General features: G+C 34.7%; 1 protein-coding gene across 3 annotated transcripts; it reads right to left on the bottom strand.

The window, feature by feature from the left end:
* Positions 1-612: 612 nt before the first annotated feature.
* Positions 613-20497, bottom strand: LOC126827065 (ubiquitin-like modifier-activating enzyme 1). 3 transcript variants are annotated; one of them, XM_050556241.2, is made up of 25 exons: positions 20263-20497; positions 19140-19241; positions 17257-17318; positions 16404-16707; positions 15659-15765; positions 15087-15310; positions 14879-14976; positions 14322-14468; positions 13766-13936; positions 13117-13224; positions 10592-10672; positions 10244-10399; positions 9583-9748; positions 9211-9293; positions 8694-8807; positions 8267-8380; positions 7962-8108; positions 7083-7157; positions 6151-6346; positions 5168-5349; positions 4154-4240; positions 3317-3421; positions 2642-2725; positions 2395-2495; positions 613-1311 (listed from the first exon to the last, which is right to left on the bottom strand). In XM_050556241.2, the coding sequence occupies exons 2-25, from the start codon at positions 19239-19241 to the stop codon at positions 1173-1175; spliced, it is 3153 nt and encodes a 1050-aa protein (XP_050412198.1). In that variant the 5' UTR covers positions 20263-20497; the 3' UTR covers positions 613-1172. The 3 variants fall into 3 exon arrangements, with proteins under 3 accessions (XP_050412198.1, XP_050412199.1, XP_050412200.1); XM_050556242.2 differs by having other exon boundaries at positions 20192-20263; XM_050556243.2 differs by lacking the exon at positions 20263-20497 and adding an exon at positions 19950-20089.
* Between the last annotated feature and the right edge of the window lie 5982 nt (positions 20498-26479).

Genomic DNA, 26479 nt, shown 5'->3' with positions numbered 1-26479 from the left:
TAATTAATGGAAATTGCTGAAATTCAATAGGTTTCACGGTGGGTAAGAGGCTGGCTTGCTAGACTGCAGGTTTACTTCCGTTGTTGGCCGAAAAAGTTGGAGAATCTCATTGTCAGTGGTGCAGGACTGAGGGTCTGACAAGAAAATCTGTCTAGTTGTATGGATGGGACAAAAAACTGAATGTCCAATGTACACATTGGTGTGAACGCAAAAGATCCCTTATTAAGAGTAGGCTATAGCCCCACAGTCCAGGAAAGATTTCTCATAGTACACTGTATAGCGTCTTCATTAGCCCAGTAGGACGTTAAACCATAATGCATATAAATTTCATACACATCAAATAACTTGTCATTCAAGCGCTTGGCAAAGTGAAACAAGGGCCATAACTCGATGTAATTAACGGGAATTCAAAAGGCTTCTTCGTGTCACTAATTTAAAGGACGCATTTAAAATCCATACAGATAAGATGTTGCTATCCTCTTTTAAGTATGTTGTGTATTCAGACATGTGATGTCTCCGGCACTATCAAGCACAAATTCCTTGTTTTCCCGGCTCAATTTTCCTTGAAAATTTATAAGGTTGGTATACTTAAATTTAGAACAATACTACAAATGTGTGATGGATTGTTTTAATAACTTTACAAATAGGCGACATTTTAAGATTACAAGAGTTAATTCTTGTCAGCATATTCGTTGGTGACTCGGCATGAAAAAAAAAAAATAGCATGTAATTAAGGACTATTTAATTGCAGACATTGCACCATACATTTAAATATAACAGGTATTGTACAGCTAAAACAATTTAGCATTTCACAAGAATGGTTGATAAAAATATCTATGTATTTTGATAAGTGCAATAAAATTTTTAGAACAATATTTCATTACAACATCAAGTGTCAAACTGAGTACTCTGTGAACCTTGTGGAACCAGCTTGCCATATCATAAGTGAGACTGTCATAAGGAGAGACTTCAGGAATACCAGAATATCAATCTAATATTTTAGTACAAGTCGTTTTTACATAAATTAATCCAGCTGAAGGCATGAAATAAACGTTAAGCACAAAATGAAGTATTTGAGTCTGTAATCATTTTAGTGTCCAGTAACATCACTACAAATACAACTGACACAATGATAAGCACTTGTATAGTTTTGAGGAGAAGAATGAATACAATTACTGAGGGAGAATGTATTGAACATAAGGAACTTCACAATCTTCCCCATCTTTATCATTACAGCATATTTCTAACACTAAAGCTCGTACGTGAGCTGGTATCTTCTTCTTTGATACTTTCTTCACCACTTCAGACATACTGTTAAGAAAATAAAATTAATAACTTAAAGATGTTTCCTTGAGTTTAATTAGGTCATCAATTCAATTCAATTCAACAAACAATGTATGGTAATCTAATGTTTTATTTCTTATTATTTCTGGGATATATATTATAGTGCAGGCCTTCACCTCTAAAAATATTATGGAGAGCTGAAAAAAGCTCTCCTGGGATTGGAAAAAAATTGAAAATCCCTATCCTGGAATTGCGGACAGAAGATGACATGTGCAATCACATATAATGCTTTTTATTTGAAGAATAAAACACTGCATTAATATTATTATGTTTCTTTTATATTAAAAATACTTTACTTGCGGTACCGACTTCTAAGTTCATGTCAATTAGGGAGGTAACAGTGGGTAGGATGCGGACTCACTAGCCTGGAGTTCGGGTGTTCGATCCCTGAATTGGCCGAGAAAGTTCATCCAAATTTTCCGATGTGGACCCCCTTGTCAGTGATGCAGGACGGAGGGCCTGACAAGGACAAATGTCTAGTTGTTTGGATGGGACGAAAAATAAGTCGCGTGTACACATTGGTGTGCATGTAAAAGATCCCATGACAGTGGGAATTCGATATAAGAGTAGGCCGTAGTGCCGCTGTCCTACCAAAATTTCCCGCATAGGACACTGTATGGTGTATGCCAGTAGGACGTTAAACCCCATTTCATCATTTCATGTCAATAATATTTCTCAATAATTACTTCCTTTGTGTTTGGGGAGAATCTGATTACAGTTCAATCTAACAGCTAAATGTTAGTATTTCTGGGTAAAATAGGCAGATTCAGATAGTGGGAGAAAAATGAAGGTTAAGATCCACTCAACAAAAACTAGGTTATTTCGCATGTACTATATGGTACAATTTTATTTCAATAATTTGCTTGATTATAGGGGTCTTTAACAGTTCAAGGAAACAGACAGACATAGTGGAAAAAGATGGACGCAGAGGAAACTAAAGAGGTTCGGCAGGCAACCATATTTTTGGTCCTGTAGAAACCACAACTTGACTCAACAACAGACCTTATGTTCTAAAGTGCACTCCACACGTTAGATAATTAATCAACTTACGGTAAATTCATTCGTTCATCTCGTTTTGAGGCCTGCATGAAGAATGAATATAACATACACACACCCTGGGATAACATTGTAATCTCTAAATTATGTTTTTCCTGTAAAAAATAAAGTACAATAATAAACAGATTGTCAATAACTTCTAATTACATGTAAGTAGAACAGAATTTTACAAGATTTATCTATTTTATCAAGATCAACACAAAAATCCATGGATTATGTTAGTTCAATACTAAATATTTACCTGAAAGTAATTCATAAATTCTTTTAGGGTCATTTCACCTTGTACTTCAAATCTATCCCATAGAGTGAATTTGTTCCCATTATACTGAAAAATAATAATATACCATGAATTGCTTTCAAATATTACATATTTTAAGATATACAAGTTGTTTAAGTCATTATAATCTCATTTAAAATGCATCCGACAGTATTTCTTTAAAGTGCTGCCCATTATTCCCTTGGTTTCTAGGAAATAATACAGCCTGGTTATCTGCCTTCCATGCTTTCTGTTAACTTGGCAAAATGGAAATGAAATGGGGTTTATCGTCCCACTTTTCTGCTCCGACTGAGCTAATGAAGTCATACATTGTGCTATGAGGAAAATTTTGCTTGGCCAGCGGTGCTACAGCCTACTACTCTTATATCAAATTCCAACTGCCAAAGGATCTTTGATGTTCATATCAATGTGTAAACAGGAGCTTGGTTTTTCGTTGTCCTCTGACCTGCACCAATGACAAGGGGAGACCATGCTGGAAAATTTCTCGGCCAATACCGGGATCGTACATGGGATCTCATATTAGTGAGCCAACGTCTTACTCAATGAGCCATTGCGAATTTCATACCCAGAATAAATTACAACAAACTATTTAATTTAGTAAGATATATAGAGGAAAAAAAACAAACAAAACAAACTCACCTCGCTTTTTGGGGCCTCTATTGGTTCGGAGAAGGCAAAGAATGGGAGTGCTAAATTTACAAACCCATTCTTGAAATGTTCAACCTTAGTGTGACCCTGAGTCAACTACAAAGAACATATTTACATATTAAATTACAGGCTACTGTCTTCTAATATACAACATTACAACACAAATTGTTGAGAATTTAAAGGGTATTGGTATCTGGTGTTCCAGAAAAAAGAAAATAGTTTTTCATTTTTAAGAAACACCCAAAAATAAAAAATTTATTATTTTTTTTTCCTCTCAATAAGACAAACAAAAAATAAGTAAGATTTTGAAATAACGTCCGAATAATTCTGTGACTTCATCTAGATTAACTCCTGTGAAATCGTTTTCAAATCCACCGGTTTTTGTATTGGCGACCATTGTTAAAGCATGGATTTTTCTGCCTATTTAATTGAAGTCTGCGTCCTCAATCTCCCCACGTAGAATACTTTCGGTCATCTCTCTCACAGTTATCAGTAGTTCTCAGGAATGATACTAAGGCATTTTGATCGTAAAAAATGACAGATTGACGCAAAATGTCGCTATCATTGTGGAATAACAAATTGACAATTGATTATCCAATGCCGTTCGTGATTGTCAATAGTGTTTCCCCATGGTTACGCACTTGACAGCTGAGTCTAGTGTTTAGTTCCTTTTTTCAAGAAACACATAATAGAGTTCACTTGATCACGGGGAAGTAAGAACATGCGGAAAAGATGAGACATGGCCCATTTTTGATGACATGGAGATATCTTAGAACCAGAATGGTGTACATTACTGGATTAATATGAGTGTATTTATATTAACCTTACCTTATATAGTTCTAATGTAACCAGACCAGTTACTAGAGCTGTTGTTGTAGCTATAGCAGGTATAATTTTACCAGCTATTAATTTACTCTATAAATAGAAATAATATGTTATTATATATCAATAATTCTACAATATAATTAAACACACTACATGTAGAAATCATCATTCAACACAACTTGACTCTGTTAGGGACTAACTAATAATAGTTGTAAATTACATGAAGTAAACCTGACACCACTGTTCTTAATTGACTGTTTTTTGTCGGCTTTAGCCGATTGATATTTAATCTAGCCGATTGGTAAAACAATGAACCAGCCAGTATGGTATCATTCATATATCAAAAGTAAACAAATCTAAAAAAAAATCAGCCATGTGACATATTTCTGATGATACACGCAAACTAATTAGTTTATGCTTATGAATATAATTTTATAAATTGACATGTACTTATGAATAAAATATGTATTTACTTGTAGTTTTGCTTTTTAATATATGATAATTTCTGTTTGGTAGGATAAAAGCAAAAGTAGGATATGCATTATGGAAGTTGATGAAATTTGACTATGAATGTTGATATTATATCGATGTATGAATACATGTATGCAATTGCGAAGGTATTGTCTTAGGTATCATCATTCTGAATATGTTATGCAATTAATAACGTGAATAGAGTATGGCATAAACAAACATGTCTGTCATTGAAAAGATGACTATCGGTTACCCAGTGGCTGGTTCATTTCAAAATGACAGGTAACACTAGACCTATTAGAAATAATCAGGAAAGCCAGAACATTATATTGTGTGATGTCACAATGTAATCTATGACACATTCTAGTGACTAGCTTGCACCATTTTGGGCAACATAGTCTACAACTCCTCTCCGATATGTGACAAGTTGAAAGGAGTTAATACACAATTTCTTTGCACTATTTGTTAATAGGGTGATTATGTTAAACTGGGTAACTACTTGCAACCTTGATAAAATATAGATGAATACTGTATATTGTATCTTACTTTATGTCTATCAGCTTGTGGTATATCATAGTTTTCTGCTCTAAGATTTGAAGCAGCAACAATGAAATCTAAATGGAAATTTGTGTCATCATCTTTTTCAAATTCAATAGGAATTAATTTTAACGATTTAAAGTCTGCTGGTGGTGGAATGGACTTCTGTAAAACATCTAACTGACTTTCATCTGAAAATAAATATGAACTCAATAAAATCGGTTGAAATATTGAATTGTGTATATGAATTTTATTTATTAGCAACTAATTATAATGTTGAGGTCAACGTTACTATCATAAATAAGCTAAAACACCAAGAAGGTGGGAAACAGGGTGGCTAAATAAGGGCACTAGGTCAACCAGGGTGGCTAAGTAAGGTCACTAGGTCAACCAGGGTGGCTAAGTAAGGTCACTAGGTCAACCAGGGTGGCTATGTAATGGTGCTAATTCAACCAGGGTGGCTAAGTAAGGGCACTAGGTCAACCAGGGAGGCTAAGCAAGGGCACTTGGTCAACCAGGAAGTCCGATTTCATTCCCAATATTGTTTGAGAAGGTTCATTGGCATTTTCCATCCTAGTTAGGCTTCTTTGTTTTAGTAATCTAAATAATGCATATAAATTTCAAACAGTTTAGATGGTAAATTTATAAGACTAGAAGTAATTTATGGAAATTGTTGGAATTCAATAGTCTTCTTCGTTTTAGTGATCTAAATAATGCATATAAATTTCATACATATCGGATAATAACTTTTGTTGATTCAGTGTTCACACAGTTCAATAAAGTGAAACAAGGGCAATAACTCTAGAAGTAATTAATGGAATCTGTTGAAATTCAATAGGTTTCTTTGATTTAGTGATCTTAGTAAATGCACATAAATTTCATACAGATCGGATAACTTTTGTAGATAGAGCGTTCACAAGGTTCATAGAGCGTCTCACTAATGTAATTATATATAAATTTCAAATTGATCAGATAAATGTAGTCACACCAACCAATAAATCCATCATTGTTTCGAGACGCAGCTTCTGCATCTGTGACATCTATTTTAACACCTGATCGAGGTGTAAATTCTGGTACTTTAATTTTAGCTAACATTGCTTTAACAGCAGCTCTATCATTATTCTGTTTTAAACCATACATCTGTGCTCGTAGATTGGCACCAGCAAATACATAATCTAAATGAGTTTCCTAAAATAGTTCAAAAACATTAATGTAATCCTGTGATTATTATTATTCACTTCTTGTGTTATATTATAGAATGGCCACTAAATAATTCTTCTCAATTCTTTCTTTAAGATATCCATTACAGTAGAATTTGTTGGAGCAGCCACTCTTTTTCAGCACCTCTCCTTGTAATCGGTCTCAATAAATCCCCAGTATAAATTCTTTAGTTTCATCTCTTTCATAAACGGTCACTGTTTTAGCTATAAATTTAACAAAACATCGCCCATTCAACGGCCATACTTTGAAAATAACAATAGACCAATACTGATTGAATAAACTAAATGTACCGTTAAAGACAAGTTTTGTCACGATCATTGCCGCACTGTTGCTTAACAGAAGTTTTAGTGCCAACTATATTACGCACAGCGTTACACCTGCTGAAAATCGGTGAAAAATTCAGCAATAGTTTTTTTGATTAAATAAAAATCATGGATTTTCTTCACAAAAATGGATAAATATTATTTATAAATATGACAAAGGTAGGCAGTAATTAATGTTGGTGCAAACAATATTTTTGTTCCAATAGTAAGATTAAGCCAAGGTCAAATTTACCAATGCAAGTATCGATGTTTGCTGCCGATGCACCCAAGCATAAAATTTTACTTGACATCGGTACTTAGAAACACTGTTAAGCGTTCAGTTATGAAAATTCCCTTGAATGGCTGCTGAATACAGATTATATCCAGTTAAATCTACTTACATTATTTGGATCAAACACTAATGCATGTGGACATCTTTTTGGACCAGACCAAAATGGTGCCCCAGAACTGGTTGTCTACAAGATATAACAAGTGATAAGAATTATGAATAATTGATAACTATTGTAAAAGATAATCTTACATAATATATGATCCTTGGTTTTACAAACAGACCAAGAAAAACAGAGCAAAGGTAAAAAAGAACAAGCCATTGCCATGCAAGATAGGCCCAGACCTTTGGGATATAAACTTATATTTTAAGTTTCATCAAAAACGGATAAACATTGAGACCTCTACAGGGTCAAAAACCTTTGGATTACATACTATTTGTGTACAGGAAATACAATAATGTCCATTAAACTAGAGCTGGTCAATAATTTCAGTTTATCACCTTTTAAATGTTAATAAACATGCATAAAAAGTTGGAAATTCCCTTGGAGTATTCACTTGACACTTTCTAGTCATATTATTAAAAGTTTTTAGCATAAATACAGTACAGAATTTACAAACAAAACTTAATGAGCTGGTTCAAACATAGATCTAATAGCCATGAAGACTTTGACATATGCCACAGGTCTATGCATCAGAATCCATTCAAATAAACTGAAATGTGTATTCACATAATCAGTCATATTATTTAGGCTATGCAGTAAACAATAAGTGTCCAAAGACAAAACCAAAGTTGTAAAAACAATAAAACTATTCAAATATAACTGTGCTTTGTGATAAACTGACTTTATCGAAGTATTGCAATACTACAATATATTGCAATACTTTTTGTCAAGTATCACAATATATTGCAATAAGATTTTTTGCCGAAATACACAGCTCTAGTTGCAATACATATGTACTGGTGGAAATGAAAATTTATATCTATTTACCTGTTCTGGAGGGAAATTAAATAAAAGTTGTCTAATAACATTGTTATAATTTTTTTCCCAATGGTGTCGCATAAAGGCTACACAATCCTGGAAATCTTTAGGTTTTTCATCAACTAAAACTCTCTTCACTACTTCAAAAGTTTCACCCTTCAATAAAGACGAAATAATAAATGTTTCATTTTAAATATAAACTAAAGAGAAATTTGATAACATTAAAATTTATCTTCAATCTGGAAGCATGGCTTTAGCATTTTATTTAGAGCTATTTGTTCAGTAAAAGATGAATGATTGGAAAAGTTACTTACAGGTTGTGTTCCTTGTAATTTAAGTGTTCTTTCAATAAATTTCGGATCATTTATATACTGTATAGCACTTTCAACTGGTTGACGGAATAATCCTTCAAATTCATCTCGAGCCCACTAAAAAACAGAAAACATTCATCTAATTGTACTGTACAATTACCAAGATTATCAAATAACTCATAATAGCAGCCATAAATAGCAACAATCCTCCAGATCTGCTTATCTTTCCATTTTGCTGCAAAAATTACTGTCTGCACTTTAGGTAAAAAGTGGAAATTTGAGTACCATATTCAGATCCAGATCTGCTTATGTCTTTCCATTTTTCTGTGAAAATTAATGTCTGTGCTTTGGGTCAAAAGTAAATTTGAGTACCATATTCAAGTCATGGTTCCAATGACTAACTACATACTTATATGAGTAAAATTATTACCTGTAATGTATGTTCTATAGCATTAGGGAAATTTTTCAATGTACAGATTGGTATAGATTTTTCTGGTGGATCTTGTGATGAGGAATAAGATTCTGTTACATGAGGAACTACCACCTTAAAATAATATAATTAAATATCCATGACATAGTAAATTATAGTAAGTTTATGGTTTCAGCCAAACATTTGATATAATTCTAATGTACTCTAATTTGCAAAACATTGTAGAATTCTGTAAAGGCCGCAAATGAATTCCTGCAGTGTACACCTTTGTGTGATATATGGTTGGCAGAAGTACCAAAGGTATTTCCTGGCCCAAACAAATATCTTAACAAAAGACATTATTATTCAAAATACAGTTTCCTTACCAGACAAAACTGGTTCAAAGTAGTATATAAATCATTTCAAAATAAGTCATCAATTAACTTATGAGGGGTACACAATTCTACATAAAGATCCAGATTAGAAACTAATTTGGTTACTAAACTCATCAAGGTGTATGGTACATGATTATAATTACCTGAACATTAGCTTTAGTACCTAGTGTACCAGACTCTAATAACGGTTTACGATAATATACACATCTTCTATCCATATACATTCCTATAGTATCATAAAAAAACAAACCATAATCAGGATATATTACATAGCTACATCCATATCAAAAGACATATGGACAGTATCGTAATTAATCATTCATACATTAGTTAATGTGTACCTAGCATGTCCAATTTTTTACTCCATTATTCAGAGAGGCATCATAACAAACTTGTGATGAAGCTGTGTCAATCAGCTCATTAACCTCAGAATCAATTTTCAGTTAAAGGATTATTAGCAATAATTGATTAAACGGTGACCTAATTTATAATTTCAAGTTCCAAAGGTAACTTACTTGCATCTACATTATCCAGAGCATTAGCTACACCATCTAATGTCTCAAAAAAACTGTCAGTATAAACATTTTCTGTATCAGGTCCAACTCTGTCTTCTTTTGCTGTTATTTTAACAGCTGGATTCATCTGTTTGACTGCTGCTGCTGCGGTAGATGATTTCGTTTTCTGATGAAAAATATATATAATATTACACACACCTTGTTTACTTTCTTTATTTAGCACTTTGGCATAATTATTTTAAAAAATGAAATGAAATGGGGTTTAACGTCCTACTGTTCTGTTCCTAGGCTGGGCTAATGAAGATGGGCATACGTCATACAGTGTGCTACGAGGGAAATTTTGTCTGGGCAGTGGCACTATCGCCTACTCTTATATCGAATTCCAACTGCCAAGGGATCTTTTACGTGCATTCCAATGTATACACGGGACCTCGTTTTTTGTCTCATCCGAAGGACTAGACAGCTGTCCTTGTCAGGCCCTCCGTCCTGTATCACTGACAAGGGGGAACCACGCCGAAAAATCTGGATGAACTTTCTCGGCCAATGCAGGGATCGAACACCCGACCTCCAGGCTTGCGAGCCAGCGTCTTACCCACTTAGCCACGTGATCCCCAATTATTTTAAAAGGTAAACATTATAAAATTATCAATATTTCTAATACCTGAACATCCCATGGTCTGAAGAGAAATTGTCTATTCAGGTTAGATTTTTCAATGGTGTCCATATCTGTGACAGTAACGTGACCCTTCTCTCCACATCCTACTCCCATCAAAGCCCAATTCTTTAACATTTCACATCCTATAGCACCAGCTCCAACCTATAATACATAGTATATAAACATTGATTCAAATTATACTGAACACCATTCATGGGTTATGAATGGCGAAAATAAAACAGATAATGTAGGCAGATAATAAAAATGAAATATCTGTCAACAGGAATTATAAGCCACATCTTAAACTTCTGACCATTTTTATTAATTATTGCCCTATATCAAGAATTAACCTACCAAGAAATAATTGATATTTTCTATCTTTTTCTGAAATTCTTCTCCAAACACTGCTATTTGACCATCGTATCTACAGTTTTTCTGAAATAAAAACAACAATAAGATGATTATATTATACTCTTGTATCTTACCATGCTAGTTCATCATACATGAATTTTGTGCCTAGGGTTCACACTGGCTTTCAATTTTTTCCCGCCAAAATTGACAATTTTATATTCATATTTCTTCTGCCAAAAAAAATGGATAAAAAAAGACAACATGTAACAATTTTATTTCTTGGGTAGGCCTATTATAAAACATTTATCGTTATATACAATATGCAACAACTTAAAAAACCTGTCTATATAATACATTATCACAAATCAGATTTTTGAAGACCAGTCTTTTCGCACACCATACTGAACAAAATATTTTTAGTATTTACTCATCTAATCTCATCTAAGGAATGCCAATTTTCAAGTTTTCTTTAAATTTATGTTTTGCACATACAATAAGCCGAGCGGTATCAGAATCTAAATCCCTTATAGAAATTACAAAATTTGTAAGAGATACTTCCAATCCGACCCATGGTAATAGTACAATTTGAAATAATATCCAATTAGGCATGCTTGTATATTTTTCATGCTGTATGAAGCGACAGTAAACGAAATTCAACTATCAAACTATTAAATTCTCTTCGAAAAGAAATGTCGACCATATGATTCTTTCAATTTATCTTTTTAATTTAATTAAGGCAGGACACTACCTTATAAAACACTCTGTATAGATTGATCTGTCAAATTTTGATAACAGCTAAAATTGCCCAAAATAGTTAAAATTTGTTGATTTTTCAAGTCGTGTCCAGCCTTAATATTATATAGTGTTAAATATTTAGTCATTTATATAGGTAAATCAAATTTTTAACTTTTAACTTGCTTTTTTCCGTACTCAATTTTTCACCCATATCAGGTCTTAGAAAATTGAATTCTCAAAATCTATGAGAGATAATGGTCTCATCTTTGGAATACGATTAGTGCTATAGCTACTGTGTGCAATAAGGTGATTTTCAAAGTGTTTGTTATACATTTGGACATTTTATTGGGCTGACCTTAAAAATATCTTTGTTTCGCCTAACGCGACAGACTTACTAAAACCACCCCCGACTTAAATTATTTTATTGCACTTTTCCACGATCTTTTTATTTTATTTTGTGTGTCAACCTGAAATATATCACGAGAGTTATTTCCCTTTACTATTGCTATGGTTTGATTCATTAACTGGTTGATCAAGACGAAAGCGTCATAGGTGTCGCTTCTCAACAAAATGGTTGCAGACGAAAGCACGTCCATTCCCACGAAATGAATCTGCCTCAATGTCTGTGGTGCGTCGTTTTAAACATGACGATATTTTCAATATCCGTTTTCGAGAAAAATGAAGGGAGGTAATTGGGAGGAAATTGTGTTATTATTTCCTGTCTAAATGAATCTTAAGTGTGAGAATGACACCTATGATCGTAAAATTGTGAGTTGACAACCTATTGAGCAAAAGACATAGAAATAATTACGTTTTGACTTTCTTAGAAAATTTGCAATTTCCGCTTTAAACAAAATTAATGAATCTGTAGTTTACAGAGCTAATAAGTTTTCTGTATTGATTTCTCTGACACGCATCTCCTCGATTGTGGGTCGGGTTTGGTGAAACAAAGATATTTTTAAGGTCAGCCTTGTACAAAATCTTTTTAGTGGTGTGTTCGGTCGCACCCACTTGTTTTATGTGGGATGCATAATGTTCTTTATTAACATTGAAATAGTAAAATGTATGCCTTGTTGCACTCTTTAATGCCTATATATGTTATTCCAAATCACAAATAGTTTGTTTCAATAAAATTGGTGAAGATTTTGATTTCCTAACATAGCCACCGTGAATATATAAAAAAATCAAATATGGCCACCATTTCCACGGAAACAAACAAACATTTTGCGCTCAAATTATCAAATCTGATTTGGGGCATCATATACTAATATTATACTAAATGGCAAGTTTCTGTTATCAATGTAAAATTCTTAGGTAGTGTCCTGCCTTATCTTTTTAAGATGAAACGAAACATCAAATAATGACTTGAGATAGGCTTTATATACATTATTGGCAATTATCAATCAACTAATCATTAATCCAAGACAACTGATTAGTATTACTCTGGATTATCAGCGAGTTGATTAATTTCTAGTATACCACCACATGATTGTGATTGACACTCAATGTAATGGTTGAACTAGGATATATATCCGATTAGAATTTTAAGATCTTTTTTTCTGCACTTTTAAAAAGGAAGTGCAAGTACCCCAAAATGTTTTCGCCATAATCAAATATTAATCGCCACTTTCATTTTTTTCAATCGAAAATTGCAACTTTGGCGAACGATAGTGAGCTTTGGTAGTGCCAGTTATTTATAGATAAATCCATAATTGTGATACTTTGGACTCTTTGCCTTTATGAAAGTTACCTATATCATAAGAAAATGAGATGCTTAATAAAATATAACTTACAGGTTTACAAGAATCTTGCGTTATAACTGTTTCTGCATCTACTGGTAAACATTCTAACGCATCAAAATATAAAAACTGTAGGATTGGCATAAACTTTCCACTACATGCCTGCAACACAAAATATATATGTATGTCACTTTTTCTATGCAAAGACTTGTAAAAAAAAAAAAAAAAATCAAGCTCATTTTTATGCTTACTTCATTTGAAATAAATGAGAAAACATAATTCTAGCAAGGACATATAATAAGTATAGGAAATCTGAGAGTAAAGCACTCCTTCAAGGAACTAAAACTAATACCAATGTAAAACATATTTTCCCAGGATATAAACTATATACGCCTGTCACAGCAGTTATTGGCTCAGTATATTATTATTAACAGTAAACTCTTTTTCAAATTGCGACTTGTAGCAAAGTCAATAGATAATAATTGAAAATGTAACAAGATTTTGGAACAAAGGGGCATAACTCTGAAGGTGATTATAAAAAAATTGTCTTATTACGAATGAGTTGGACAACTCATCAAATTTCAAATGGATTATAATTGAATTCTGTAATACCCTAAGAAACATGGACGATGGACAGAGAGAAAAGAATGACAGCAATATACACCTACATTTAAATGTGGACGCATAAAAAAATGAGTCTTACCTTCATAACTTCTTGTGCAGTTATACCACCTATCACAGCTTGCATTGGACATATATCACCTCTAGCTACATAGGAAAACATTCTTACTAATTTTTCATCATATTCATCTAATTTAGCTGTTGATTTCTCATTTACAGCTTTAAATACTTTGAGGAAAGCATCCGCATCATCCTGATAAATAGAACAGAATTAAATTTGACTACATGATATTTTATGTAAATTTGCTCAAGTGTCATAAATGTTGTAGTATAGATTTCACAGATTAAGTTTCATATAAACTATATTAAAGAATATCAAGTTTATGAAATCAAATTATCATCTAAAAGCTATCCGCTTTAACAATTGTGAAGTATTTTATGGTAAGAATATATCTGTAATTGTCACAAATTTATGTTAGCAGATTAAAACCTTACAAAGCCAAGATGAAACCTAAAATAAGACGACATGACACAAAGTCTTCAAACAAACAGCCAACTGTCCTACCATAGTCAAATTAAACCTATAATACAGGTATAAACAAATATAAATGATGTTATAATAATACAACAATACTAACCCTACACCAGGATTGTGGTAAACAACCATTCTCTTTTCTATATTCACTCAGTGCTTGAAAAGCAATATGTAAAATACCTGGACGATCAAATTTAGCAAAATCTGTCAATAAAAATTCAGGTTCTTGTAAAGCTTGAGCTAGTGGTTTCTGAAAACATAAAAAATAAAAACTATCAGTATCACGATTCATTATATAAGAGAAATGATCTACAAAATACTAAACCACAATAGAACAGTCTGTGCCACTGCCGAAGAAAAAAAATAAACAGTCGTAGAAAAATTCTAAATCTGGAAAATCACTACACACTGCTTCATGATTACGACAAAACTATTTCAAATCGAATTTGCAACCACAAAAAAATAGGTTGCCAGGTAATGAGACCTACAGCAGCTAAATAGTCTGGATAGTCAACAAGGGTTAGGCATATCTATCCTTTTGTAGGTAATGGGAGTTAAGTGATGTTCTTCAGATATGAAATCGGGACTGAGAGACAGACGGAGCCCATGGCAATATCTCTCCCTAACTTCAATCAGAGCTGAATAATCAAAAGTACTTACAAAACTGATTGTTTTAGGCATTTTAACTTTTGTTACAATTCCACCACGAACATAATCAGAAAAGCCACTAGTATCTCCAATACTAAAGGTGTATGGACCTAAGATATAAAACAATTCCAATCATAATTTCCGAAACTGGAATCACAATTAAAAAAATATATCAGTGACCAAAAGACCAAAAAATAAAGTAAAAGTAAAATGGATTTACCTAGAACTTTGATTTTAATTGGTTTGCAGTTATTTAGTTCAGTCATGCCCTGTACCTCTTGAAATGTGACATAATCACCATCTTCATAACCATGTCGAGTTTCATCAATACATGTAACCACACTAGATGTCTCTTTAGTTATTGCGGCAACCATATTACTAATAGCTTGTTCACCGTCTGTATCTGATACCACAAAACTAGCACCAAAATCACAAAATATTTCACTGAAATAAAAGTATTTCATTTAGTATCAACACTCTCTTAAATTTGTTCATATACAGCACCTCCTGGTATGACAAATATGTCAACAATGTTAAATATAGAATCTGATGTTGATGACCAAAAATAAATGGTTAGGATTGTAATACAAGCTAAATTACAATTACTAATAGCCCAACAAAATTACTATATTATTATTATCAAACAATGTGTTATAAAAAAAAAAAACTCATACTGAATGAAATGGAAAGATAGGTTGCAGGGCAATTAAACATTAAAACATACCGTATATAATTGGAATTGACCTCCTAATATCACCCAACATCACCCTAATATAGAGTAAAACATCTTACCCAAACAGTCCTTTAGTATCAGCTATTACATACTTAATATCATTTTTTCTACAAATATTACTAACTGCAAGTTGTTCTTCTAGAGAAGAATTAGTCAACACTACAACCTGAATATAAACAAGAAGTTCTACTATTATACAGCAAACATAAAGACAAAATCTTCATGAACCAATTAAAACAAAATCTACAGTAGGTCATAGCCTACCAAATATTATACCTCATAGTGGGATCCCATGGAAACCCCAATTTCAATTATGATAGAACATGTCGTGGGTGGGAAGTCAAAGTCTTATCTGGGGTTTTCCAAACTGTCTGGTCCAGCCAGAAAACAATCATGAAATCGTACAAAAATGTCACGCCAAAATGCTATACGCAAAATGACGAATTTCTAAAGATTCACAAATATTTCTGAAAGCTGTTTAAACAGTATGGGATTTTTTGTACAATCAAGGGCCATAATTCAGGAAGTTATGATCTGGTATGCGCAAATATCGAAAGGTACCAAGATCGTTGGATTATAAACATGCATTACAAGTTTCATCAAAATCAGATGAAAATTGTGACCTCTAGAGTGTCCACAAGCTAAAATGTGATTTTTTGTACAATCATGGGGCCATAATCCAGTGGCGACGGCATAATACACCCACATAAGAATGTGGACGTATAAAAAGTATGATTTTCTTTTCTATATAAAATAAATACAATAAAGCTTCACAAGCCATCAATTAGTCAAAAATTTTTTTACCTGATATGACTTAAGTAATTCCTCATTAAGTTCGCCAGTATAAGATGTGACAGGAACGTAAGTATTTAATTCAGCTAATCGAGGTGTCGAGACGTCAGCTCGATTCTTACCCACATCTTCTTCTCTCAAGAAAAACTGAGAGGATAAATCCATCCAGTCAACATTCTCTTGATCTTGTACAGTAACAGACTTAACACCGCCTAATACAATATTCTTAGCTATTTCAATTCCTAGCCCTTTCATGCCACAAATAAGAATGTTAGAGTGGGCCATTCGTCGCATAGCCTCGTGTCCCAGCACATAACTGAAAGATAATAAAATTAGGGCTGAGTATTGCAGCCGAGTATTGAAATATTTTATTTATATATGGCAACATGTAATTGTGTAATTTTATTATGGTAAAAATATGTACATCTTTTTATTATTGAAATAAAATTAGTTTGTGTCGAGTGGATGTTAAACCCCATTTCTTTCTCTCTCTCAATTATTTAAGCCCTCTTAAAAAGTCCTGATGCACCACTTTAAGCAATAGGAATCATTTGCAATATAATGAGAGATGAATCTCTCACAGAAATATCAGTCACACAAATGGCTAAATTCCGTTCAGTATACGTATTTACAAAGATATGTGGAATTTAAATTTCATCGATCTATGGTACTCGCTATCAAGAAGGCACCACCATCTTTTACTGGTAGCAGAGAAACCTTCATTAAATGTTGATTAAAAATCTGAATACATAACATCATACGAAATTTGATATTTTAGCAACAAATTTCAAGGGAATTTAAGTGTTATTTTTATCCTTTCCTATGTTCAGTACTTTATATTTGATCACATCATAGTAATACTTACAGTTGTCTTGAATACAGACTTTCATCAATATCGTTTGAGGATCCATTTTTAGTGGTGTTAGTCTATAAATAAAACAAGAAATTAATAACTTGATGTTTTTAACGGTTTTTAAATTAAAATCCGCTAGAAACAACAATATTATATTGTCTAGTTGAGCATATACCAAGATTTCCTAGTGGTAACCATCCACGGTATCCCCAGTGGTATTGTTCCGTTCTACTTCAGTTACTTACGTTCGCTCACTCGACTGGTCGATAAAAATAGCAGAAGTATCAAGGGCGTAGAGGACTACAGGAGTATCTAGAACAGAACGATATCACTGGTGATATCAAGGGTGAGTGGTAACAAACTTTTCAAATGCCGAAAAGTTTTCATCATGAGTTTAACCCAACTGATTTGTCATAATTCAATAGATATAGCATCTTGTTACCTCTTTATATGATGAAAACACTTTATTATACTCTTAAAAAAAAAGTAGGGGATATTGAAATGCAAATACCTATGCAGGTTGTGATATGATAAATAGTCATGGACACTTGACATGCTTTGAGAGTATGTTCACAGATTAAGAACTTATCGCCCCAATAGAACCACTGAGCTGCACGTGCGACACACAATAGCACCATACACGTGGGAGGGGTTCTGTTTAGCATATCTTTGCTTAGTGTGTTATGTATAATTTGCAATGAGACGTCTTCAACATGATGAAACGTCAACGTGCTATTGGCATGCTTCAAATGGGTTCTACACAGCGAACATTAGCCAACATGCTGATCAGCAGACTGTGGAACCGGTACCAACAAACACACAATGTTGATGATAGACCTCGTTCGGGTCGTCCTAGAGCCACTACACCAGTCCAGGATTGATACTAATGATACATTCGTACACAGGTCCTACGAAATCGAGGACAAATGGCCAATCAGCTTTCTGTAAACTTGTACCAAGTTACAGGAATTCGAGATACATGCAGCCCATTTGCATGCTCGAAGACCGTGTGTTGTGCCTTCATTAACTTGCCAGCACATGGCAAACAAGTGTCAATGGTGTAGGCAGCGTAGAAATTGGGGTAATCGTCGATGGGCGCGTGTAATGTTCTCAGATGAGTCCAGATTTACTCTGGATTTCACTGATAGGCGTGCTCGCGCTTGGAGGCGTGTAAATGAGCGTCATGCTAACGTTAACGTCAGACAGCATGACAAATTCAGGCGTGGGTCTGTTATGGTGTGGGGAGGAATCGCCATGACTGGCAGAACGGACTTGCATATTGTTCAAGGAAGGGTCACTGGTGAGTACTACCGTGACCACATCCTGGCACCAAAAGTTTTGTTCTTTGCTCAATGTGCAGGTCGACGTTTCATCTTTCAAGATGATAATGCCGGTGCCGACCGCGCCCGTGTCGTGAATGACTACCTCCAGCGTCACCATATTGTCCATATCCCTTGGCCAGCCATGAGTCCTGACCTTTCCCCTATAAAGCATGTCTGGGACATGATCGGGAGACATGTTCGTCGACGTCAACAGACAACACAGCAAAATCGTGATTGGACGGTTGATTAGGAGCATGCCACGACGAATTGCTGAATGTCTGAGGATTGGTGGAGCAATTTACTCATTCTTAAGACAAAAATCAAAAACGTCCATTTTCACTTTTGACAGTGTATCACTTTGCGAGTGAGATGGGGCTGTCAGATAAGCTGCCCATATGAACTGTTTATGTTCATGTGTAGGCAATTGGCCTATTATTAACATACACTGGTTACCTCTAATAAAAACAGCAGTGCATTTCCGCCGTTTTGTATTGTTTCTGAATATCCCCTACTTTTTTTTGAAGTGTATATTTTAGCATGGCGCGGACAGTCAGTCCATAGTAGAAGACTTACCATGTTAATGGTGTTATTTACTGAATTACTAATATTATTGGCACTTGTAAGAGGCTCAGTGCGTGCTTTCTTTGCCGGTGGAGAATCGGCGCTACTGGACATCTGTAAATACAAAATTTAATACATGTTGATAATGTATGTAACAGGTGGGTCATAGGCATTAATGTCTCTTAATTTTGAAACTTAGTGTACCTTGTTATCTACATCTGAAGACTGAAGCTCCACTAAGCATTTAAATATCATCATGTTCTAAAATAATGCTGCCCTAAAATAATGACCGCTTATCCTCATTCTTTCCCAAAATAAAACCATTTCCGTAACAAGGAGGCTTATTTGTATTCACAATCACATACTGTGCTAGCCTATAATGAAATAGTTTCATAGGCTAACCTTTTTTAAGTTTTAGCATGCATTATCATTATGATTTTGATGCAAGATTTTATGTTATTAAACTTAAAGATAAGCTGAGCTCCAAATATTCATATTGAAATACATTGGGCATTGATATTGTTTGTTTTGAAGTTTCTGCCTGTGACTTGACTTGTGAATAAACTGAAAGATTTCATTTCTGATTCAAGCAAAATGTCATTATTTTAGACGCCTAAATTAATATTTATTGTAACAAATCCAGACAAAGAAAAGGATATGAATTCCCCCTGTTTCGTAATGATCAAATCAATCATCAGACAAAATCTGATAAAAGGCCGAATCACACATTGTTGAACTTATAAATAGCATTTCCAGAAAAGCGGTGTGTGGTCGGATATGATACATTATGTACAAATACAATAATAATAGCATCATGGACACCTGAAGATTAATTATCAGCAAACTGTACAACGAACTTTCTAAAATGCCAAACAAAAATGGCGGATGTGCAAACGGATTCTCGACACGTGCGAAGATCGCGAGCTTTTTAAACAAGTGTCTGATAATAATATGATATTACATTATCTGTAACTAATAAATAAATAATTCACTATCTCATATCAATATCCATTGTTTCTTGACCAATTAATAAAGCACTAAGGAATCCACTAATAAGACTGTACCCCGTTCTCTTACTGGAAAGCAACGCGCCGCTTCGATGCGCACGGTACGGAATTCTCCCTACTTCACTTACCAAATGGCATAAACCATTTGCCGATCTCTACGGCCGCTTTACTGTTTTTTTAAAATTGGAAAGACTTCAAAATTACAATACTTTCCAAATTCCGGAATAAGTTGAAAAAATATCCAAAATAACGAACACAAAGAAATACAAATTTAAACTGATATTGTTTTAGTATTCGATGTAAATTCTTTGTTGACGGTGTTTTCCGTCGATTCACTGAGCCGTCTTTCAGTAGTCTCAATCATCTAAACTCGTTGTTATTATACAAACACAAATTCTTGCCACTGGCTTGATTAATCGAGACTATGTATTTCCGGTTTCTTTCTATCTGAACATACCAGACGGGATAAATGTTTATAACGACTGGTCATGGCATTTTATCGCCTGGTTAACAGCGAAATAGTTATTCCCTGTAAAAGCAGCGCCTTATGGGATGTATCTCTAAGAATAAGTAATGATGTCATGTATATTCACATGTAATTTTACACATGCTGTCATAACTAAATATACATTAGGCCTACAACAAGGAAACTTCTAGAACGAAATAGCTGCAATGCAGTAGGATACAAAGCAGTTAAATTATTTTAGTCGACTTGCTCGAGTAGGGTTTTGTCATTCATTTTAGGACAGGCTATTATAAATCTATTAGGCCTAATAATAATACTAGGCGACTATTTATTAATTATAATTTTAAGGTCCACCGCAGGCTTACATCCGTCGCTAAAAAATATTTCCAAAAGCTTACCAAATTCCCGATAACATTGTAGATCTTCGCAAGTTGCTAAAAACGAATCTAGCCAAAACGTTAACTTATTACATTTTTTACATTCCCCACTGCAGTATGTCCAAGGTGTTTATTTATAAACGCCCGTTAAAGGACAATATTGGTGCCAGTCATTATCACATATATGATAGAGCTGGTTGAACACATTCTAAATATAATTTTAACACAGAGATCATTGCTACGATAGCTGAGTAATATAGGTTTCCTGAATCGAAAGTGACAAACGCCAAAGGAAAACACGAGTCATCTCTCTATACCGACTGATGTGACGAGTGATAACGGATATACGGGCGAATTTCTGCTCACTAATAATTCCTTCGAAGACCAAAACTTGTTGTGTGAGATTGTGATAGGATATCTGACAATTCACAAAAAGAATTGACTGCCACTAGATAAGTAAACACGAAAGAAAAACAGAAAAAGTCCGTGCATTACCATGTTTTTATAAGGTATAGAATGGATATAAACAAGGGAATGTACGGACTATTTCTATTTTTCTCGTGTTCCCTTATCTAATGACATTCAATTACTTTATTGAATTGTCAGGTATCCTCTTACAGTCCCATATGACAACTTTTGGTCTTCGAAGGAATTATTAGTGAGCAGAAATTCGGCCGTGTATCTGTTATCACACGTCACATCAGTCAGTTATATAGAGAGATGATCACGCGTGTTTTCCTTTGGCGTTCGATCGTCACTTCCTTTTCAGGAAACCTGTATTACTCAGCTATCGTAGCAATGATCTCTGTGTTAAAATTATATTTGGAACGTGTTTAACCAGCTCTATCACATATGTGATAATGACTGGCACCAATATTGTCCTTTAAAAGTATAGGCCCTATACCCGGCCGCATGCTAATAGTATGTGCAGGGGGACTGCGGACCACACAAAATTTGCACAAAAAAAAATACACGGACAAGACATCATACTCAGGAAAACACAAACAGACAGACAGTTAAAAAAAGTGAATGTTAATTAGACGAGAGTGTCTGCAAGTGTAAGGCATTTTAAGTATAATTGCAAAATTAAACATTTTGTTCCAGCTGATCAGAATGCCTTAAGAAAATATGGGAGGTTTTTGCTTTTATTTAAAGTAGCTAAGTCTCTAACTCAATATCATCCAAAATCTTCGACATTGAAAACACGAATTATTTGTCAATTTAAATCAACATTGATGCTGTGACCTTACGGGGAAAAGATGGGCTTCTGATATCCAATAATTAAGACAAATAAACATGTTACCGTTGGTACACGAATCGTGTACCATGGTGCATTTCAGCGCCATTTTTAACAAGGGACTCGTAGAAAGAGGCTAGATATATTCCACAAGTCATGTCAAACGGTGACGCCATATTCTTATCTGGAGAGCATGCGCAATAAATACTATCGGTATAGAGTGGAATAACCAGACGCTAGAGATTGCCATTCGATTGAGACTTCTGGCGTATTTCGCCGAACATAACTGATTAGAAATTGCAGTAAAAACAGAAACGATTGAATGTAAATCAGTTTATATACATTCACATTACATTATTATATGCGTTGCGACCCATTTGTGTCAATTTCTAGATCCAAAATATTAGCGATTTAGCTCCTTTAAACGAGCGGTTCCATGCAAGGTACGCCCACATTTTGCAATAGATGGACGTAGAAGTGTGGGAAATCGACAGGGCTCACATGTCCCTATTACTTTGAATAAAGTCTGTTAAAACTGTACGTAGCCTGTATCGCTTTCAAAAGGTTTTGCGAACAGAAAGTCGCGGAATGCAGATTATCGATAGGGTTAATCGTCGCTCGCGCACTGATGGCCCAAGAGAGAACGATGAAAATTATTGATAGGTTTCATACTCTCATGCTCGTAACTAAAAACATTGAGATATATACTTGTGTTTGTTTTTAGCTACGATTGGATCCTTTTAGTTTCACCTGGCAAACGTAAGGTCATTTTATACTATAGGACTACTTAAACAAATCCCGGCCCATACCTGTTTAAACGCCAGACCTCTCCCGTTTTACAATGTCGGGCGTAGCAAAAGCTTTTAACGTTCCGATTTGAAAGAGATGATTTGTACCCGTGTCAGGATTATATGCATAATTGTATTTGCGTATGCCAGTAATGTAATAAATAACTTGATCAGTTGTTATTTTGAAGAAAATATTGACAATTTTACGTTGTAAAATCCGACGTGATCTGAATGGATCTTCCAGAAAGAAATTTATAGTATAATACTATCTCTTATCTGGAGACCCGCGGTGTCGAGAGAAGAGGGTTCTTTTTAGCTACCATGCTCATGCTCCAAATTAATCACACTAGAGGACCTACAAACTTTGAGCATATTTCACACTTTGCGTAAAAAGCAGGGGCGCACCAAAATCGAACTCACCCAAGATCTTTTGATCCTTAAAGGATAATATTGGTGTCAGTCATATGTGATAGGACTGTTTAAACATGTTCCATATATTATTTTATTACAGAGATCATTGCTACGATAGATGCGTAATCAATGTTGAAACAATCGGAAGTGACGAACGCAAAAGGAAAACAGATACGTGGGCGAATTTCTGATCACTAATAATTTCTTCGAAGACCAAAAGTTGTTGTGTAAGACTGTGAAAGGATATCTGACAATTCATAAAACAACTTTTGGTCTTCGAAGCCATGTATCTGTATTATTACTTGGTTCATTTGCCAAGAGTAGGCCGTAGTGCCGCTGTCCGGGCAAAATTTCCCTCATAGCACACTGTATGGCGTATGCCCGTCTTCATTAGCCCAGTTCGGAGCAAAACAGTAGGACGTTAAACCCCATTTCATTTCATTTCATTTTGGTTCATTTGCCAGTGCCAAGTCAACAGGAATTAAATATGAGAATATTTCATTTGTGTACTATTAGGCTGTGGTGGTTGAGTGGTAAGGGACTGGCTTCCGAAATCCCGGCGTGGGCTGTGTTGCACCTTTGAGATTTATCAAGCCCGGTTGTCATTTATCAAATTGAAATGAAATGGAGTTTAACGTCCTATACTGTTCTGCTGTTCTGCTCCCACTGGACTTACGAAGACGGGCATACACGATACAGTGTGCTATCAAATTCCAACTGCCAAGGGATCTTTTACGTGCACACCAATGTATACATGGGACCTCAGTTTTTCGTTCCATCCGAACGGCTAGACAGCTGTCCTTGTTAGCTGCACCACTAACAAGGGGAAACCACGCCGGAAAATCTCGATATACTTTCTCGACCAATGCAGGGATCGAACACGTGACCTTCAGGCTAGCGAGCCAGCGTCTCACCCGCTTAGCCACCGTGGCTAATCTATTAGGGTCCGACTTGGAAAATGTGCTTAGTGGCTTGGATCGGATAAAATAATTTCCATTTCTACTAAGATGAAGTTGGCTTGCGACTAATCAAAATAGTCAATATATCTTCTTGTGTTTTTGCTTCGTATTTTCATTAAACCTATATAGGCCTATATATATCTGTTATAAACCATTCACAAATTCATATAAAAAACAGGGGGGTTGGATGGCCGAATGGTTAGCAATTGCGCGCTGTATCATAAGGCCTGTCATTGAGTCAACTGGCGTGGTTTCGAATCCCCGGTTGTACGTGACAAGGAGTAGGGTCGCCTTCCAACCTCGTGGGTTTTCTCCGGGTCCTCCCACTGCTAAAGACCCCTACGAGCAAGCGAATTATTGAAATGAAATTGAACCCTGTGTTAGTCCCGAAATAACCTAGTTTGTGTCGAGTGGACGTTAAACCACATTTCTCATATAAAAAAACTCTTGAAAGACACAGTTTTTCATCAATATGGATATGGGAATTGACATAAACATGTGTCTCCAAATATCCAAATACGGGTAAATAAGGCCTGTCCTTAGGAATGTGATCTAAGTTGATCTCCTGACAGGTTTGTAGAACCGTCCCTCTAACTCATTAATTTGGGTCTATATATTATCATGCATTGCCGAGGACATTAATCCTATAAATCTATCGTCCAAACAACAATATACCATGGTATAACTAAAACCCTGTAACCCGTAGACGTTAATTACAATTCATAAGATCAATAAGTGTAAAACAAAGAATACTGGAGACAGGTGATTTAAGCAAATATTTAAGACAATATGAAATAGATATAAGCAAGGTGGATTAAGATCCATTAAAATACTGTGTGGATTAGCACGATGTATTAATCATTTACTATTGAGTCCAAATTTACCCTACTACAGTATGTATCCCGTATTTTGCTAATATTTACAAAATTGTACTATTCATATTGTTGAGAACAGAATATTGTTTTTGTTTTTGTTTTTTAAAAAAAATATCATTTGGTATTATTACTCATACTTACCTAATAGGATCTGATTTGTTCATACATGTATATTATCAGTAGCATAGCCATATAGTAACTTCCCTATTTACACTGGCGTAAAATTATCCCGAGGCTGACTGACTTTGGTTTAAAGATAACTTGCATTGATAACCATATCACACTAAAACTTCTTACAAATAAATCAAATAAATATAAAAAATCCATACATCTTGAAAACAATTTATAGAAAATTTAAAAAGTTCACAGGCCCTAGAAATGAACAGATTTTCATTTATATGGGGTCATTTGTTATATTATCTGCAACTCTCCTGATGAATAATAAATCTTTGTTGTCAAAAGAGACAAATGTATAAAAAAGAATGAATAGAAAAGCATTGATTTATTTAATGCATAAAACCGTTAATCCGCGGATGAAACATATCATACAAACAACACACTTACATTGTATTAGTAAGTGCAGGAGGACCACATCACACATTAACAAACACCCTTAAGACAAACCTGTAGACAAGACACACAATATTCAACGACATTGCCAGTAATAAACAACAAAATTATATCGAATCAAATAAATCGGAGAGGTTTTAGCAAGTAATAACAAATAATACAAGTACTGTCAAATCAAATGTGTACCCGGACGTAGGAACTAAGCGCACAGTGCCTGTATTAATATATAGGTTTCGCATTAAATGAAAACAAATTCACAAGGGAGACAAACCACAAAAAAACGGTGACAAACCACAACATCATAGATGGAGCATTTACAACAAGGAAGCTCAATGTTAAATATTCAATTTGCGGAAGTGAGGCAATCCATAAATACGAAAGTCCAAATGGACTAATGAAGACGGGCATACGCCATACAGTGCGCTATGAGGGTAATTATATCGAATTCTAACTGCCAAGGGATCTTTTACGTGCGCACCAATGTATACAGGGGACCTCGGTGTTTCGTCCCATCCGAAGTTGTCCATGCCAGGCTCTCCGTCCTGCACCACTGACAAGGGGGAACCACCCCTGAAAATCCCGATGAACTTTCTCGCCCAATATAGGGATCGAACACCCGACTTCCAGGCTAGCGACCAAGCGTTTTACCCACTTAGCCACCG

This window comes from Patella vulgata, chromosome 7 (assembly GCF_932274485.2).
Source record: "Patella vulgata chromosome 7, xgPatVulg1.2, whole genome shotgun sequence".
In the NCBI taxonomy this organism is placed as follows: Eukaryota; Metazoa; Mollusca; class Gastropoda; family Patellidae; genus Patella; species Patella vulgata.
Note: the sequence above shows the minus strand (reverse complement) of the source record. Positions and strands in the feature narration are given on the sequence as shown.

Coding starts and splice junctions, on each gene's coding strand:
- LOC126827065 (XM_050556241.2), bottom strand. CDS start 19,241: ATGTCCAGTAGCGCCGATTCTCCACCGGCAAAGAAAGCACGCACTGAG. Junction 13,937..14,321: donor TACCACAATCCTGGTGTAGG/GTTAGTATTGTT, acceptor TCTATTTATCAG/GATGATGCGGATGCTTTCCT. Junction 8,109..8,266: donor AATTACAAGGAACACAACCT/GTAAGTAACTTT, acceptor TCTTTATTGAAG/GGTGAAACTTTTGAAGTAGT.